The following is a 19,630-nucleotide window of genomic DNA, read 5'->3' as shown; positions in this document are numbered from 1 at the left end:
ATGAGAAAACTTGAACTTCACAAAAATGCAGACTCCTAAGTAATCAAACCAATCATTGCAACTGCAATTACAGAGTTGACTTTAAAATAACAAATAAGTACAGAAACGTAACTGATTACTGTGCAAAAGCTGCAGTAATCAGAGTTATCACAGCATCACTATAGTCGGGTATTACTAATCATACACTAAAATGAGAAAACTCGCACTTCACAAAAATGCAGACTCCTAAGTAATCAAACCAATCATTGCAACTGCAATTACAGAGTTGACTTTAAAATAACAAATAAGTACAGAAACGTAACTGATTACTGTGCAAAAGCTGCAGTAATCAGAGTTATCACAGCATCACTATAGTCGGGTATTACTAATCATACACTAAAATGAGAAAACTTGAACTTCACAAAAATGCAGACTCCTAAGTAATCAAACCAATCATTGCAACTGCAATTACAGAGTTGACTTTAAAATAACAAATAAGTACAGAAACGTAACTGATTACTGTGCAAAAGCTGCAGTAATCAGAGTTATCACAGCATCACTATAGTCGGGTATTACTAATCATACACTAAAATGAGAAAACTTGAACTTCACAAAAATGCAGACTCCTAAGTAATCAAACCAATCATTGCAACTGCAATTACAGAGTTGACTTTAAAATAACAAATAAGTACAGAAACGTAACTGATTACTGTGCAAAAGCTGCAGTAATCAGAGTTATCACAGCATCACTATAGTCGGGTATTACTAATCATACACTAAAATGAGAAAACTTGAACTTCACAAAAATGCAGACTCCTAAGTAATCAAACCAATCATTGCAACTGCAATTACAGAGTTGACTTTAAAATAACAAATAAGTACAGAAACGTAACTGATTACTGTGCAAAAGCTGCAGTAATCAGAGTTATCACAGCATCACTATAGTCGGGTATTACTAATCATACACTAAAATGAGAAAACTTGAACTTCACAAAAATGCAGACTCCTAAGTAATCAAACCAATCATTGCAACTGCAATTACAGAGTTGACTTTAAAATAACAAATAAGTACAGAAACGTAACTGATTACTGTGCAAAAGCTGCAGTAATCAGAGTTATCACAGCATCACTATAGTCGGGTATTACTAATCATACACTAAAATGAGAAAACTCGCACTTCACAAAAATGCAGACTCCTAAGTAATCAAACCAATCATTGCAACTGCAATTACAGAGTTGACTTTAAAATAACAAATAAGTACAGAAACGTAACTGATTACTGTGCAAAAGCTGCAGTAATCAGAGTTGTCACAGCATCACTATAGTTGGGTATTACTAATCATACACTAAAATGAGAAAACTTGAACTTCACAAAAATGGAGACTCCTAAGTAATCAAACCAATCATTGCAACTGCAATTACAGAGTTGACTTTAAAATAACAAATAAGTACAGAAACGTAACTGATTACTGTGCAAAAGCTGCAGTAATCAGAGTTATCACAGCATCACTATAGTCGGGTATTACTAATCATACACTAAAATGAGAAAACTCGCACTTCACAAAAATGCAGACTCCTAAGTAATCAACCCAATCATTGCAACTGCAATTACAGAGTTGACTTTAAAATAACAAATAAGTACAGAAACATAACTGATTACTGCGCAAAAGTGTAAAAGCTGCAGTAATCAGAGTTGTCACAGCATCACTATAGTCGGGTATTACTAATCATACACTAAAATGAGAAAACTTGAACTTCACAAAAATGGAGACTCCTAAGTAATCAAACCAATCATTGCAACTGCAATTACAGAGTTGACTTTAAAATAACAAATAAGTACAGAAACGTAACTGATTACTGTGCAAAAGCTGCAGTAATCAGAGTTATCACAGCATCACTATAGTCGGGTATTACTAATCATACACTAAAATGAGAAAACTTGAACTTCACAAAAATGCAGACTCCTAAGTAATCAAACCAATCATTGCTACTGCAATTTAAGAGTTGACTTTAAAATAAAATAAAGAAACCATAAAGGAATATAATTTCGATTATTGCACAAACGTGTAAAAGCTACAGTCTTCAGAGTTATCACAGCATCACTATAGTACAGTTCAAAACGAGTGACACCAACAGTCACCGAAAGCAAGGAAAGCATAGTGAGTTTGTATACATATACTGTTCTCCATTTCTTCGTATTGTGGTACTGCTCGCTTGGAAATAAGTACTGTAATCTCGTTATGCCTGAAAGGTAACTGATTACAAGTCGGATCAAAAACATGAATATGCCAGCAATGGGAACCAAACTCGCGACCGTACACGACATGGAGGTCGTGGGTTCGGATCGCAATGGTGGCAATTGCTTGCCTTTGTTCCAATTTGTAATCCAGCCGCCACGGTGGCTGAGTGGTTATGACGCTCGGCTGCCGGCCCGAAAGATGCGGGTTCGATCCCGGACGCGGCGGTCGAATTTCAATGAAGGCGAAATTCTAGAGGCCCATGTACTGTGCAATGTCAATGCACTGCGCAGTGTCAATGCACGTTAAAGAACCCCTGGTGGTCCTTTTAGGGAGCCCTTCACTATGGCGTCTCTCATAGTCTGAATTGCTTTGGGACGTTAAACCCCCATAATCCAAACCAAACCAATTTGTAATCTGTTATCTTTCAGGCATAACCATATTACAGTAATAATTTCTCAATGAGCAATACCACAATATGAAGAAATGTATATGCATCTAATTCCCTATGCTTTCCTTGCTTCCAGTGACTCTTAGCTTCCTTCATATGATCTCCCATGCATGATGTATAGCTAGAAGCAATATAAGAGGGAACATGGGAGCGTGTGGCCTTCTTGCTTTGCAAAGTACTGTCAGGGACAGAAGGCGAGAATTGTCAGTGTAAAAGGCGCACGCAAAGTAAGCATGGCCGCCTATCCTTCCCGAGCATGACCCTGATGCCACCTGTTGTAGTCTGTTGGTGGCTGCACTTTGCAAATTACGGAGGCCCCATGCTCCTGTGTTCCCCCTCATATTGCTTCCAGCAGTTCACAGGATAAATCAAGTAAATTACTTCTCCGGTATGAATTCAAATGCACACTGCAATAACTTCATCTGCATTTCATTGTGCAGCCTCTTGGGCACTTCCCTCATTTTGTCGACTAAGTATGCTCCGAAATGATCGAGGCTGTCCGGTTTTTTTTTTAGCATTTCTCCAAGCATATCAATCTGACTATCATACTTCTCTATTCTGCTCCTTTTTTTACGTGAGCCTGTGCTGGGCATTTCAGCCACAAGCTCAACACTGGCACTTGGGGAATTTGGTGTTGGTGCTGCGCTTGTCCCAGGACTTGATGGCAAAGAGGCAGACTCGACAAACATTTGTTGAAAAATCGCCTCTGCACTTCCCTGTGGCGTGTCGCTGATGTTTTCTTCGGGCACAATATATACCGCTTCCGCATGCGGCAGCGGTTCCAAGTTGCCCGAGGTCCTACAGTAAGGTAAAAGATAAGTAAGTACCTCCAGTTTCAATCGGGAAAATGAGGCCCTTTAAAGTTTAATGCACTTGAAGACAATGGTCTGCTCGAATTATTTAAGAGGCAGCAAGTACAAATAATTTGCTACAATAATTTTCAACACGGCAGACAGGAAATAATATTGGGCCTTGGTTTTCTTGTTCTGTGCAAAACGGTAAATCAGCGGCGAAACTGCACATAAAACAGCATACATTCAGTGAAATGTAATGATAACCTCCAAATGGACTTACGGTCTGCTGAGCATCGTGTCCCGCAGGAAGAGCAGCCTTTCGAAGAAAGGCCAGGTTGTCTCTTCAACCTCGTCTGCCCCAGTCCCGCTCTTTTTTGATTGGCGGAGCCCTCTAAAAACCCTCCTGAATGTGTCGCGCAGATTTTTCCAACGGTGCTTCACGTCAGGAACTGCGAAGGCATGAAAAGCGCAATAATAATCGGCTATCAGGTGAAAGCCTGTATCGATTTGGCATGCAAATCTGCTGCCCGGCAGAGTGCATTTTCTAGCGAACGATAACGATCGCTCGACGTTACACAACTTGCCACGTCGTAAAACACGGCAATTGCGAAACGCGGCACTCGGCGTACGGTCAGCATTTCGTATAGTCAATGGCACCGACAGAGTGCTTTGTTTACAAAACCTCACCTGTTGCACCGACGGCTTCGGCTACTCGGCGCCACGCCGCTTCCGAAACGTTGCGGGCCTTATAGTTTTTTTGCTGCAGGTCCCAAAGGACCCGCTCGCACTCCACGGCGTCAATGAGTTTTTCATTGAAGGCTTGTGCTTGAGCGTGTGCCATGGTAGCGCAAATGTGATACACCTACGAGCACTCGAAAAAACTTGCCAACAATGCGGCACTTTCGAGAAAGCGCGCGAAATTACCGGCAGTGACGTACGCTGCCTTAGCTGCTATTGGCTAATCGCGTAAGCAACTTCCGGGCGACGAGCGAAATTTTCTGTGGGTGCAGATCCGAGCGACACGGCAAGCGACACATGCATTTGCTTCGCGCGACGGCGTCGCTCGTTCGCTTGCCGCCGTCGCCTTCGCGTTCGCGTGAGTTTTCGCGTACATGGAGTCCAGGAGCCGTCGCGCTCGTTCGCTTGCCGCCGTCGCCTTCGCGTTCGCGTGAGTTTTCGCGTACATGGAGTCCAGGCTTGGACTCCATGTAATGAAAAACTCATTGACGCCGTGGAGTGCGAGCGGGTCCTTTGGGACCTGCAGCAAAAAAACTATAAGGCCCGCAACGTTTCGGAAGCGGCGTGGCGCCGAGTAGCCGAAGCCGTCGGTGCAACAGGTGAGGTTTTGTAAACAAAGCACTCTGTCGGTGCCATTGACTATACGAAATGCTGACCGTACGCCGAGTGCCGCGTTTCGCAATTGCCGTGTTTTACGACGTGGCAAGTTGTGTAACGTCGAGCGATCGTTATCGTTCGCTAGAAAATGCACTCTGCCGGGCAGCAGATTTGCATGCCAAATCGATACAGGCTTTCACCTGATAGCCGATTATTATTGCGCTTTTCATGCCTTCGCAGTTCCTGACGTGAAGCACCGTTGGAAAAATCTGCGCGACACATTCAGGAGGGTTTTTAGAGGGCTCCGCCAATCAAAAAAGAGCGGGACTGGGGCAGACGAGGTTGAAGAGACAACCTGGCCTTTCTTCGAAAGGCTGCTCTTCCTGCGGGACACGATGCTCAGCAGACCGTAAGTCCATTTGGAGGTTATCATTACATTTCACTGAATGTATGCTGTTTTATGTGCAGTTTCGCCGCTGATTTACCGTTTTGCACAGAACAAGAAAACCAAGGCCCAATATTATTTCCTGTCTGCCGTGTTGAAAATTATTGTAGCAAATTATTTGTACTTGCTGCCTCTTAAATAATTCGAGCAGACCATTGTCTTCAAGTGCATTAAACTTTAAAGGGCCTCATTTTCCCGATTGAAACTGGAGGTACTTACTTATCTTTTACCTTACTGTAGGACCTCGGGCAACTTGGAACCGCTGCCGCATGCGGAAGCGGTATATATTGTGCCCGAAGAAAACATCAGCGACACGCCACAGGGAAGTGCAGAGGCGATTTTTCAACAAATGTTTGTCGAGTCTGCCTCTTTGCCATCAAGTCCTGGGACAAGCGCAGCACCAACACCAAATTCCCCAAGTGCCAGTGTTGAGCTTGTGGCTGAAATGCCCAGCACAGGCTCACGTAAAAAAAGGAGCAGAATAGAGAAGTATGATAGTCAGATTGATATGCTTGGAGAAATGCTAAAAAAAAAACCGGACAGCCTCGATCATTTCGGAGCATACTTAGTCGACAAAATGAGGGAAGTGCCCAAGAGGCTGCACAATGAAATGCAGATGAAGTTATTGCAGTGTGCATTTGAATTCATACCGGAGAAGTAATTTACTTGATTTATCCTGTGAACTGCTGGAAGCAATATGAGGGGGAACACAGGAGCATGGGGCCTCCGTAATTTGCAAAGTGCAGCCACCAACAGACTACAACAGGTGGCATCAGGGTCATGCTCGGGAAGGATAGGCGGCCATGCTTACTTTGCGTGCGCCTTTTACACTGACAATTCTCGCCTTCTGTCCCTGACAGTACTTTGCAAAGCAAGAAGGCCACACGCTCCCATGTTCCCTCTTATATTGCTTCTAGCTATACATCATGCATGGGAGATCATATGAAGGAAGCTAAGAGTCACTGAAAGCAAGGAAAGCATAGGGAATTAGATGCATATACATTTCTTCATATTGTGGTATTGCTCATTGAGAAATTATTACTGTAATATGGTTATGCCTGAAAGATAACAGATTACAAATTGGTTTGGTTTGGTTTATGGGGGTTTAACGTCCCAAAGCAATTCAGACTATGAGAGACGCCATAGTGAAGGGCTCCCTAAAAGGACCACCAGGGGTTCTTTAACGTGCATTGACACTGCGCAGTGCATTGACATTGCACAGTACATGGGCCTCTAGAATTTCGCCTTCATTGAAATTCGACCGCCGCGTCCGGGATCGAACCCGCATCTTTCGGGCCGGCAGCCGAGGGTCATAACCACTCAGCCACCGTGGCGGCTGGATTACAAATTGGAACAAAGGCAAGCAATTGCCACCATTGCGATCCGAACCCACGACCTCCATGTCGTGTACGGTCGCGAGTTTGGTTCCCATTGCTGGCATATTCATGTTTTTGATCCGACTTATAATCAGTTACCTTTCAGGCATAACGAGATTACAGTACTTATTTCCAAGCGAGCAGTACCACAATACGAAGAAATGGAGAACAGTATATGTATACAAACTCACTATGCTTTCCTTGCTTTCGGTGACTGTTGGTGTCACTCGTTTTGAACTGTACTATAGTGATGCTGTGATAACTCTGAAGACTGTAGCTTTTACACGTTTGTGCAATAATCGAAATTATATTCCTTTATGGTTTCTTTATTTTATTTTAAAGTCAACTCTTAAATTGCAGTAGCAATGATTGGTTTGATTACTTAGGAGTCTGCATTTTTGTGAAGTGCGAGTTTTCTCATTTTAGTGTATGATTAGTAATACCCGACTATAGTGATGCTGTGATAACTCTGATTACTGCAGCTTTTGCACAGTAATCAGTTACGTTTCTGTACTTATTTGTTATTTTAAAGTCAACTCTGTAATTGCAGTTGCAATGATTGGTTTGATTACTTAGGAGTCTCCATTTTTGTGAAGTTCAAGTTTTCTCATTTTAGTGTATGATTAGTAATACCCGACTATAGTGATGCTGTGATAACTCTGATTACTGCAGCTTTTGCACAGTAATCAGTTACGTTTCTGTACTTATTTGTTATTTTAAAGTCAACTCTGTAATTGCAGTTGCAATGATTGGTTTGATTACTTAGGAGTCTGCATTTTTGTGAAGTTCAAGTTTTCTCATTTTAGTGTATGATTAGTAATACCCGACTATAGTGATGCTGTGATAACTCTGATTACTGCAGCTTTTGCACAGTAATCAGTTACGTTTCTGTACTTATTTGTTATTTTAAAGTCAACTCTGTAATTGCAGTTGCAATGATTGGTTTGATTACTTAGGAGTCTGCATTTTTGTGAAGTTCAAGTTTTCTCATTTTAGTGTATGATTAGTAATACCCAACTATAGTGATGCTGTGACAACTCTGATTACTGCAGCTTTTACACTTTTGCGCAGTAATCAGTTATGTTTCTGTACTTATTTCTTATTTTAAAGTCAACTCTGTAATTGCAGTTGCAATGAATGGTTTGATTACTTAGGAGTCTGCATTTTTGTGAAGTTCAAGTTTTCTCATTTTAGTGTATGATTAGTCATACCCGACTATAGTGATGTGAAAACTGAATACTGCAGCTTTTACACTTTTGTGCAATAATCAAGGTTATGTTCCTGTATGCATTTTCATTCACAGTCAGCTTTGCCACTGTAGACATTGCAGTGGTCATTTTGAATGCTTACATGTCTGCATTGCTGTGAAGTAAAAGGAGTCTTTAAAGTTTCTCATTTTATTGTGCGCTTAGTGATATCTGACTGCAGTGATGCTGCAATAACTGTGAATGCAGCAGCTTTTACACTTTTGTGCAATCAAGGTTACATTCCGTTATGCATTTTTTATTTATAGTCAGCTTTGCCACTGTAGACATTGCAGTTGCAGTGGTCATTTTCAATGCTTACATGTCCGCATTTTTGTGAAATAAAAGGCGTCTTTAAAGTTTCTAAATTTACTGTGTGGATACAGTGATCTATTACAATCACAAAGAGAACAGTGTGTTTACAAATTCATTTCTTTCCATCAGAAATACGGGGCGAAGCAAAAAGCTGCAGCAGCAGCTTGACTAGTCGTGGCACCTAGCAAGTTACTGCTTTCGAACTCCCTGATTACTGAAGAGGTTGGAAAACATAATGGCATATGGATTCTTTGCATGGCAATGTAAAGAATGAAGTGTGCAGAGCTTTTATGGTACAAAAATTTAATACACAAGGACATATTCATAAGATGTAAAGGTACATAATCTGAATGCAGAGGCTCACATGCAAAATAAAAGAAAGTCTTCAAATGCAACAAAATAATTTCCCAATATTTACACACACACACACACACTTGAGGCTGTAAATTATCGATATCCAACAAAGTTCGCTGGGGAAAAAGAAAAAAGACAATGTAATACAGAGAATGCAGATGGTCAAACATAATTACGCTTTTGAACTGACTGGGGACAGCAGGGGCGACACAAGCACTGGTGCGCAAACAGTCAACTGAAGTTTATTGCGGTTTGCACACACATGTAAGGGTCACATGTCAAAACATAAATAAAAGAAAACATTGAAAGCAGCAACTTTCCTATCGTATCAACAAGCATCAAAAAAACTCTCCCAGCAGATCGGATATTACTTTTACTCCTTTGATATGGCAGGCAACAGTGACAGCCATACAAAAGAAAAGTTCTACATGTTCTGCTGCTTCGAAAAAGACACATTTTATCATAAATGTACAAAAATAAGAGCAGAAGTAAGAGTAAAAAAAGACATGAAGCCATTATACAAAGACTAGCCTATGCATGCACACAATGTGACATTCCTTGTGTGTGCTACGAGGTTCCGCGTTCGACGGCGCGGCGTAGACGGAGACCCAGATGACAGCGGCATCATCAATTACCCAGCCATGCTCTTTGAGTGACGACCAGAACGAAGGGGTTTAAGCCCAACCGGACCCAACCGGACCCGCCGCCGCCGCCGCGGGGAAACGGGCTTTATCCTCCCCAATTGGCGTGGCGGTTCCAGGGGCGGCCCTCCCGAGCACATTCCAGGACAAGGGAACTGTCAGCGGGCCAGAGCGCGCCTTACCTTGAGGAGCGAGTGTCAGTTGATGGATGGAGAATGGAGGCCGGTGACCCGCGGGAACTGTCAGCGGGCCAGAGCGCGCCTTACCACAGCCGACGCTATGCGCTACCTCGAAGACAACCTTCTTTCCCTCGGACTCAACACGTGAGGGGGGCGAGACCTTAAGTGCGGTGGTATGTTTGTGCGCCCAAGTGAAAGCCCTAGCCCCCCCTCCTTCCCCTCCGGCGTGGGCGTCCTCACCCTAGGGAGTGTGGAGAAGAGGATATAAAAATCGACAAGCAGTACGGAAGAGCACGCTCAGGACGACATCGTTCGCCAAGAGGGCCTTCAGCGCCGAAGCCCGACGGCGTGCAGCTTCTGCCAGCAACCGCTCGAGCCCAACTCCGGAGCCACTCCATCGCCACCATGAAGTCGTCGGCACGTAAGCTCGGACGCCCCAGCCTCTGAATCTTAATCATGTATAATTATTGAATATACCTGTTTGTTTAAACTGAGCCATACGGTGTCTCTTTGCCTCTCCGTCCCGTGTGGACCTGCGCAATATGGGGGTCATCACACTGGTGTCAGAAGTGGGGTCTCAAAAGCAAATGTCCTCTGAATGCTGCGACATTCATGACTTCAAAATTGTAATCAAAAGGGAATCACGGGACTGATTGTGGGACTTTTACCCCCATTTGAGAGGCTTGAGGCACCGGAGGGCTTGAAAAAAAAAAAGATGTCTTTATCTGAGGGAGCTCCCACTCCACAGCCGTCGCTCGGAGCAAGCATGCTGGCATTAGGAAGCGTCATTCCGACGTTTACAGGAGATAAGACAGGGGTTCCAATCTGCGATTTCTTTTCCATGCTAGAAGAGATTGGAAAAATGGGGGGATGGTCCGATGCACAAATGCTGGGAATGGCGAGGTGTAAGATGGCAGGAGCTGCTCATGATTTTGCATGGCGAGACGAAAAAGTAAAATCCACAAAATCATTTGCGGAATTTAAGAAGCTCGCGTTTGAGCATTTCGACACTGAACCACGTCACGTGCGGGTACAGAGGTTCCGTGACGCCGGACAGATGGTAGGGGAGGACGTGCGAACGTTTGCGTCGCGGCTTCAGCGCTTAGCGCGCGATACGTTAAGCAGGGAGGAGGAAGGAGACCAGCTAAAGAAGAAATACGCGGAGGATATACATAAAGAGGAAATGACCGCTTTGTTCGTGGCTGGTCTGGAAGACCCCGTGCGCCGGTTCGTGCTCTCGCGCAAGCCGAGCAATTTCGACCAAGCCGTGGAGGCCGCATTGGATGAGGAACGAAATGAGGCGTTAACGACAGCCACAGCGAGAGTACGCGTCATAGAGAGAGCGGTGCTCAACCCTGAGGTTGCTCTCTTGACAGAGCGATTAGATCGCTTAGAACAGCTGCTATCTCAGCAGGTAGAACGCCAGGTTGAAGCGCGCGCTCAACAGCGCTCATTCGCTGGAAACCGGAGACCGCCACAAAGCTACAGGCGCGGTATGCGAGATTTTGAAGAAATCGTATGCTTCGCTTGCCAGGGTCGCGGACACATCGCCAGGTTCTGCCAAAACGTGCGCCGTGGGGAGCCACAAAGAGAAGCAGGCGAGACACGCCCTAAGCAAGCCTACAGCGGGGCTCCAGATACCGAGACAAAAAACTAGTTAGTCCTCCCCAGCCTGAGGAGCGTGGGGAGGGAGCAGTGGATGATGAGGTGGTGGTAGTTTGTGTGGCCGACGAGGCATGCCCTGTTGTGCGTTGCAAGCTAAATGGTTGTTGCATGGAATTGTTGATAGATACGGGGTCAAAGGTGACATTGCTTAAGGAGAGCAGTTTTAACACGCTTCGAAGGAAGGGGGACCGCGAGGTGTTGGAAGCGTCTGGTGGTATGGCAACCAAATTTGTAGGCATAACGGGGGATCCTCTTGGCATAAGTGGACTCTACCGGTTACACTTCTCTCTCGGCGGAATTGCATTGGAGCACCCCTGCTACGTATGCCCGGACACGGTGTCTCTGCCAAACGGAGTGTCAGGTATATTAGGGCAGGATTTTTTGAGAAAAGGGAAGGTAGTAGTCTCATTCTCTGAGGAAGAGGTTAATGCGGGCGGCTCAAAAGTTCCGTTTTTGAACAGGAGAGGGGCTGAGATTCGCATTACCGATATTGACACCCGTCAAACAGTGGGATCATTGGAGAAGGTATATTCGCGGGTTGCCGTCAGGCTGGTCGAGGAGGCGGTCGTCCTTCCTTGGTCGGAGCACATTTTGTACGCGTTTGTGCCTTCAGATGTAGAGAGCGGCGCCGTGGGAGTGCTTGAGCCGGTCGACTCTCTCAGCAATGGCCTGAAGGCAGCCGCGTGCCTCGTGACAGTTAATGACGCCCACAGAGTGCCCTTACGGGTGGTTAACTGTAGCCAACAGCCACTGAGCCTTCCCAAGAACAAAACATTGGCTTTCTTCACCTCTGCGATAGAGAAACGTGAGCCCACCGATACGGTACTCGCAACTGTAGAGCATGCTAGTCCTTCGGCTGCTCCAAAGGTGTCGTTCGATCTTTCTCACGTAAAATCCAGGGAGAGGGAGGCTCTGGCTGGTTTGCTGAACGACTACTCGGAGGTATTCGCCGCGTCCAACCTGGATTTGGGCTGCTGTGGCGTTATAAAGCACAGGATAGAAACCGGCACTTCATCGCCCGTTTACCAGCGTGCGTACAGGATTCCTTACTCCCAACGTGAGGAGATGGAGCGGCAGGTGCAGGACCTGATTGATCGCGGCATTGTCGAACACTCAAAGTCACCCTGGGGAGCACCAGCACTATTGGTGGAAAAGCCAGATGGCTCGTATCGATTGGTAGTGGACTACCGCAAACTAAATGCCGTAACTCGCATTGATCCATACCCCATCCCCAATATACAGGAGACGCTTTCTCAGCTGGGCTCTGCCAGGTACTTCACGGTAGTGGACATGGCGGCGGGATTCTGGCAGATAGCAATGGATCCGGCAGATGCCGAGAAAACGGCATTCAACACGCCCTCAGGGCACTATGAATGGAAAAGAATGCCGATGGGTCTGGCCAACAGCCCTGCTGTCTGGCAGAGAACCGCTGATGTTATCCTGGCAGGTCTTCTGGGGAGGCTGTGCTTCGTGTATATGGATGACATTATCATATACAGTGACAGTTTTGAGAACCATTTGCGCGATATTGAGCAGGTTTTGGTGCGACTAAGAGGAGCGGGTCTCAAGCTGAAGCCCTCTAAGTGCCAATTCCTCAAAAACGAGGTGAAATACCTCGGGCACGTTGTTTCAGCTGACGGCGTGCGACCGGACCCTGAGAAACTAAGGTGTGTCTCGGATTTTCCATCCCCGACTAGCGTCCGCCAGGTCCGGCAGTTTCTCGGCCTGATCGGTTACTACCGAAGGCACATAGAGGAGTTCGCCAAGCTCGCTAAGCCGCTCACCGCCTTAACAGCCAAAAATGTCGCCTTTCGCTGGGACGAAAACGCGGAGAATGCTTTTGGGGCCCTGAAAAGGAAGCTAATGAGTGCACCGCTGTTGCGCCACCCGGATTTTAATTTGCCCTTCGTTATGGCCACAGATGCGTCAAAGTTCGCAGTTGGTGCCGTGCTATCTCAGGTTATCGAGGGCAAAGAACATCCCGTTGCTTTTGCTAGCCGACAGCTGAGCCCCACAGAGCAAAAGTACGGAGCTACGGAAAGGGAGTGCCTCGCCGTTGTCTGGGCAGTAAAGCACTTCAGATGCTACCTTTACGGCCGCAAATTCAAGCTAGTCACAGACTGCCATCCTCTGAAATGGGTGATGAGTGTCAGGGACCCTAGCTCGCGACTCGCTAGATGGAATCTACACCTGCAGGAATACTGCTTTGAAGTTGAGCACAAGTCAGGAAAGACGCATCTGAATGCTGATGCACTCAGCCGCACAGCTGCCGTGGCAGCTATAGATGAGTTTGTCCCCGTAGTCGACCCCGCCGAATTACGCACAGAGCAGTGCAAAGATGCTGACCTGAAGCGAATAATCGAAAGCTTAGAGGGAGCACCGTCTCACCCCGAACAGCTAGGTTATTTCATTGGCAAAGACGGCACCCTGTGTCGGCGCACGAGGCCAACCAGGAAAGGGAGACCAGAGAAAACCGCTTGGGAGAGAGTCGTCATACCTCGGTCGTGGACAGAAAGGGTTCTTCGCGCGTTTCACGATGCGCCATGCGCCGGTCATTTTGGCGTAGCGAAGACATGCAGGCGTGTGGAGCGTTTGTACTTTTGGAGTGGCATGCGACAGGATGTTAGAGACTACTGTGCGAAGTGTCATTCCTGTCTCGAAAGAAAAACACCCAAGGGACGAAGACCAGCTCCAATTCAGCCGTTCCCTGAGGTTTCGGCTCCCTTCGAGCGGACAGGTATGGACATAATGGGCCCATTGCCCACGACCACTTCCGGAAACAGGTACATTTTAGTATTTGTCGATAACCTTTCAAAATACGCGGAAGCGGTAGCACTCCTAGATCAGAAGGCAGACACGGTTGCAAGAGCATTTGTCGAACAGATCGTGCTCCGACATGGACCCCCGAGGCAACTCTTGACAGATCGGGGAACGAACTTCGTGTCGCAGCTAATGAGGAGAGTTTGCGAGCTGCTTAAGATCGCTAAGAAGCAGACAACACCGTACCATCCGGCTTGCAACGGCGCGGTGGAGCGACTGAACCAAACCGTGGCCGGGTTCCTGTCGCATTTTGTTTCGCGCGACCAGCGGGACTGGGACTTGTGGCTCCCGTATGCAATGTTTGCCTACAATTCCGCAGCACACGAGAGCACGGGCGAATCGCCATTCTTTCTTCTCTACGGCCGAGACCCGGACCAGCCTAGTGAAGTGCCAGAGTGCCCCCGTCGTGTCCCATACGCTTCACTGGACGACTATAAGGTGGAGCTAGAATCGCGCTTGCAAGTGGCGAGGGACATCGCAAAGGAGGCCTTAAAGAAAGCGGCGAAGCGCAGGAAGGAGGTGCACGATCGCAGTGCTAGAGACGCGCCGTTTAATGTGGGGGACAGCGTGTACATTGAAAACTGCCAAAGGCAGATTGGGCTAGCTCGTAAGTTCCAGACGAAGTGGAGAGGACCGTGCGAGGTTGTCGAGAAGCTTTCTACGGTAAACTTCAGAGTCCGAGACGTGAACCGGCGCTTGATAAGGATACACGCAAATCGCCTCAAGTCGGCACCGGTTCAGTATTCACGAAATGAGGAAAGGGAAAGCGCGGATTTTGATGGGGACAGAAGTGAACCGGAGCGCGCAGATAGTTCGCAAGAAACGCCCTCTCCTGCATTTGTTCGGCAGGCGCCAGAGGTGACGGCCGGAATGCCACCGGATTTACTTCATGCATTGCTAGAAGAAGAAGCGCGCGAGGTTGCCGCGCAGATAACGCCAGGAGAGGCTCCTGCCACGAGCCCTCGCGAGTCCCAAAGCAGACAAAGGGTCACAGACTTACTTAGTATGACTCATGAAGGCCGATATCCGCTGCGAAATCGGAGGAGGAGGAGGAGGCCTTCGGAGGAGGAGGCCTTCACTACGGCGTCCCTCATAGCCCTAGTCGCTTTGGGACATCAAACCCTCATAAAAGCGTAAAGCTAATGCAAGATGATGATAGACTGTCATCTAAGAGAATGGATGAGAAGGAAACATGCAACTACAATTAGTAGTCTGCACTCGACACACACATGGCTGAGCCACTGCCCAAGCCTTACGGCTTGCTGACACCAGGCAGGCTCCACTGCCAGGGCACTTGGCCTTCAGTACCAAAGAACTCCAAAAATGTGTTGCGCACAACAGTGGCACTCTGTGTACAGTTGCGTGCCCTCGTCCTATGCAACTGGAACATTGCAGAGGTAGACGCAGCCTCCCGCCAGGAGCCCTCGTAAACATTTCCGAACGTGTCGGTGCAGTCAGCGTAGCCAGGAGGGCAGTAATAGCTAGCGGAACTGCTCTCCATACAAATAAAATTATGGAGCACACATGTTGCCTTTACCACACTGTCCACATTTTTGGGCTCGAGGTTTGATTTTTCTTTCGAAGATGCGCCACCGAGACACCAAGATGCCGAATGCATTTTCAACACATCTTCTGTAAAAGAAACAATCACAATTTTGCTTGCAAAACTAATATGCGTCTCACTTTTCTCACACCAAGCAAAGCCCTTTTTGTGACTCAATAGGCTGGTTTTAGCACTTATAAAATATCGCATGCCTGCAAGTCTACGATGCTAACTGGTGACTGAGTGAGGCCAGAAACACAGTTAAATTTACTGTTAGGTTCTCACTTGAGTGATACATACCGTGCTCGGCTGAGGCGGTAGTTGAACACCACCTCTTTGGCGTCTGTGCGGCTCCCTGGCAGTGGCCGCATGAAATCTGGGCGCAACTGGAAGGCCTCATCGCCAACGAAAACATGAGGGCACACCTTCTCCGACTTTGGCAGTCGAGCTGCACGAGGCAGATTGAGCTTGCCCTCATGCAGATGTTGCCCAATGAGGGAATCTTTAAAGATGCCCCCATCACTGAGTCTTCCAGGTGCGCCCACGTCCACCAGCCGAAAAAGATACTTGCTGTCCACCACGGCCAGCAGAACAATGGAATGGGTACCCTGCGAATAAGTGCGAATACAAACACTAAAGGGGGTCCACAGGTTTCACCAGAGTGAGCAGTAGCAAGTGCGGTGACCTGGCATGTCATCCCACCCTCTACCACGTCCTGATGCTCGCTCTGCACTCACAGCAGTTGACCCTCCCCTCGTACTGAGTTTACTGCTGGAATGTCATGAACTTTGTTTCTTGCAGTGCGTTACAATTATTATTGCAATGCAGTAGTTTTCGCAAAAAAAAAGACTTTGCCTCCTCAGAATACACACTTGCAATCACGCTACACAAAACACCAGCTCAGTGTGACTGTTTCACAGTCAGATGTGACCCTTTCCACAATGCTCTTTGGGCCTTGACAGCAGTGCAACAAGTGGATTACTCCCTTTTTTACATCACAACATACAAATACTTTGCTTTCATACCTTGTAGTTGAAATAAAGGCTTCCAGCATTCTTGGGGCACTTGATTTCAATGTGCTTCGCATCAATGGCTCCCATGCAGTTTGGAAATTGCCACAGACTCCAGAAGTCTGCAGCAATTTCCCTCCACTCGTTCTCTGTTGGAGCCTGCAATACGGAGGACTAGTGGTTAATGAAAACTGAAATGCCTATATCGTAGCTGTACTGTACTAGAGGGCAAAATTAATTGACACACCTTCATGTAAATTGGAGCAAGCACCTCCCAGAGCACTGTGCATGTCAGATGGATTGCCCGTCTGGCTGTTTCGATCCCCACCCTGAACGCCATTGCGGCATCTTTAATCAACATTCCTGATGACAGGTACCTGAAAATATAGACAATAACAAGAATTCCATCAAGTTCCAAAACGCACGCACACGCGCGCGCGCTGTGCTACTCTGTGAATTATTACAGGCAAGCAATCTCCTGTACAATGTCCCCAAACAAGCGTCGTCTGCTCAGAGGCGCTCGTCGCACAGCGTCCCTTCAGAAACAGTACGTCCTTACCGCAGCGTCAGGGCGAGGCGCTCGCCAGACGATACGGGCTCTCTGCACAGCCACTCTTTTGTTAGACGACTTGCAACCATTGAGTGGAGGAGGTTAAATGTCTCCGGGGACATGCGGTAAAACTTGTGGAACAGCGATGCGTCCCCGTCTTGCATCACCTTCATCTGCAAGAATGCATTGAACCATATGCAGTTGCGCTGCTTTGATTTCTTCGCCAGGAACAACTTACCGCTGTAAAGAATTCGCTTTCCTCAGCGCGCCGCTCCCAGACTGGTCGAACCCAGTACTTGCGTGTAAGGGCTTCTTTCTTTTCAAAATTAGGCGCAAACGTAGAGCTGCTACTTTCTGCTGCCACTCCATTTCGATCGGGGAAAAGCGCGCGGAAAAGCGCGCGGGGAAAAGCGCGCGGGGAAAACAGCCGAAAACAAACTCCACAACCAAGTGTCAAAAAGTTACGTGAGTGTTCAGTTAAACAGTCTACACTCAATGCACAAAGCTGTATACACATTTTATTTTGAATTTCATGCGCAATATTTTAAACCTTGCACATAATGTGACTCTTGTTATAGGCGCAAACAGCGTTGTGGTGTATTATGCCAGCAACACTGATTGTCGTCGCCATTTCGCGTTCGCGTTGCGCATGGAGCTTGGCCGGTGGGCGACAGAGCTACAGTGCTCTAGAATATGGGTAGTGGGTTCAGGGAGCGGCCAGCGGTGAGGCGACTTGTGTCGACGATACCAGATGGCGCCACCAGAGCATGGGCTGTATGAAATGCGGCGCGCCGCGCCTTGGATGCGCGCTGTGCATAGAATCGTCTTGAAATAAGCAAGGCTCTGTCTTTTAAAACAGGTCCTACAAATAGGTGAAGCTGTAAACAGATATTGTCGGCGAATAAAGAAAATTAGATGTAGTAGTAGCCAACAGCCGATAGCGCGGTGGTGCGGACGAGCGGCCCCGTTAATGCTTCGCAACGCTGATCGTGCTCTTTTGCAGGTACGGCTCCCATATTTCAACGTTAGTGCATACTAGTATTATCGCCACCCATAGGAAAGGCTGAGTACAGGGAGAGGAGCAAACATTCTATCGATCATCGGGGTTATCCAGCGGCCAACTCGAAGCTGTCGGCAAACGTGGCCGAGTGTACTCCAGCTTGAGCCATCGGAAGTGTTTTAGTAGAGGGGCGGGGCAACAAGAAATTGGAATAAAAAAAAACGCTTCACTTAGAGACCGTTGTGCGTACAGCGTACTATATGTGAATGCGATAATTTTAAGTGTGGTATGCATGCCTCTGTTTTGTAAAAAGGAAAGGAACGCCGACCAAAGGTTGTTGTTAAAAAAGACGTTCTGGCTTCCCTATGGAGGCCTTGATAACTCTGATCAAGGCTTCCGTAGGGAAGCCGAAAAGTCTTTTTTTCTAACAACCTTTGGTCGGCGTTTCTTTCCTTTTTACATGAATCTTCTACCTGACGAGTTTTCGTCGAACTTTAGATTTCATGCCCCTGTTTTAATTGTTGTTTTGATGCATGCATTTTTTTTCATCAAAACGAAGGGTCAATTGCCGCCGATGTATAAACGCTGATGAATGCAAGACAAGATAAAATAACTTTTATAAAACAAAGCACTCCTTTATTGCAGCGCTCCAACTATGCACAGTGTGAGACATATTCTTGAATTTCTCAAAGGAATGCCGTGTTTTCTTGTTTGCACAGTACATTTAGCCGCGTGACTATGAGCACTTATTTGCCCATCTTAGCATGAAGCTTCTTTTTCCTGCGAGCTTCTCGCGACTCATTGATTGATTTAACATAAAAATGCAGCCTTGTCAAAACATAAAACTTGAGAATGCTGACTGTGAGCGCTTCTGAGTGCTGGCTGCACCCTACACCACATGAAATCTGAGATTTTCCCAGCACCATAACATCTACTATGCTGTTACTGCACAGCTTTTCCTGACTAAAAAAAGTTATGAAAAAGTTTTCCAGCCTTCTCACCATCAAAAAAAGCACACGAGACGGGTAGAGCAACCCTCCTTTGTCACAAATTGCAGTAAACTCACTGCAAACTCTCTGGCTCCACGCATTGATTTTCGCCCATTCTTAGCTTGCAGTACACAGTACCACTGTAATCAGGTATGCGATGGCAGCTCCAGTATTCTGAAGGAACATCCAGTTTAGAAAAATCGTCCGGCACCGATGCTTCGTCAACTTCACAAGGGTCTTGGTCGTTCGCCAACACGCTACTCTCAGTGTCAATGCCCGGACACCTCGATTCCTTGTTAACGTCGGAAGCATTACTTTGTGGTCTTTTCGCTTCATTAGGGTATGTACTTGTGCTTTTCCTCTTTCTAGGTGGTCTCTGTAGCGGTGTTTTCTTTGACAGATAGCTGGGCAGCAAAGTTGGCACCGCATCGGGTAAAAGTTCCGGCTTTCCACGCGGGATGCGGACTTCTTTGCCGTCAATGATGTGTATAAAGTCCCTCACAATGCATGATGGCTCGAAATGTAGCTCACACACACAGCAGTTTTCGTCCAAAACCTTATCTTTTCGATGAAGGTTGCGTTCCCACTGCTTCCGTCGGTTCTCATCCTTTGGACAGCGAAGAGCGACGGCTGATCGCCTTTCGTCCACTGGTATCCCGTTTTGCACCCGGGAGCAAAACAATGCCGTTGACGCCGACGATTC

The 19,630-nt window shown here is 46.9% G+C and overlaps 2 protein-coding genes across 2 annotated transcripts; one reads left to right on the top strand and one right to left on the bottom strand.

Moving 5' to 3' along the window:
- Window positions 1-931: 931 nt before the first annotated feature.
- LOC144116258 (uncharacterized) lies at window positions 932-4,565 on the bottom strand. Its single transcript, XM_077650974.1, has 3 exons — window positions 4,149-4,565; window positions 3,742-3,910; window positions 932-3,465 (listed from the first exon to the last, which is right to left on the bottom strand). The coding sequence occupies exons 1-3, from the start codon at window positions 4,300-4,302 to the stop codon at window positions 3,045-3,047; spliced, it is 744 nt and encodes a 247-aa protein (XP_077507100.1). The 5' UTR covers window positions 4,303-4,565; the 3' UTR covers window positions 932-3,044.
- A 129-nt stretch (window positions 4,566-4,694) lies between these two features.
- On the top strand, window positions 4,695-7,738 carry LOC144107532 (uncharacterized). Its single transcript, XM_077640583.1, has 3 exons — window positions 4,695-4,798; window positions 5,037-5,205; window positions 5,482-7,738. Exons 2-3 carry the CDS (start codon window positions 5,192-5,194, stop codon window positions 5,900-5,902), a joined length of 435 nt encoding a protein of 144 aa, XP_077496709.1. The 5' UTR covers window positions 4,695-4,798; window positions 5,037-5,191; the 3' UTR covers window positions 5,903-7,738.
- Window positions 7,739-19,630: the final 11,892 nt, after the last annotated feature.

This window comes from Amblyomma americanum, chromosome 1, assembly GCF_052857255.1.
Source record: "Amblyomma americanum isolate KBUSLIRL-KWMA chromosome 1, ASM5285725v1, whole genome shotgun sequence".
Lineage (NCBI taxonomy): Eukaryota > Metazoa > Arthropoda > Arachnida > Ixodida > Ixodidae > Amblyomma > Amblyomma americanum.
Note: the sequence above shows the minus strand (reverse complement) of the source record. Positions and strands in the feature narration are given on the sequence as shown.

Excerpts from the sequence above, each read along its gene's own strand:
- LOC144116258 (XM_077650974.1), bottom strand. The coding sequence starts at position 4,302 with ATGGCACACGCTCAAGCACAAGCCTTCAATGAAAAACTCATTGACGCC. Across the intron at positions 3,911-4,148 it reads CGAAGCCGTCGGTGCAACAG|TTCCTGACGTGAAGCACCGT; the intron begins GTGAGGTTTTGT and ends ATGCCTTCGCAG. Across the intron at positions 3,466-3,741 it reads GACACGATGCTCAGCAGACC|GACCTCGGGCAACTTGGAAC; the intron begins GTAAGTCCATTT and ends ACCTTACTGTAG.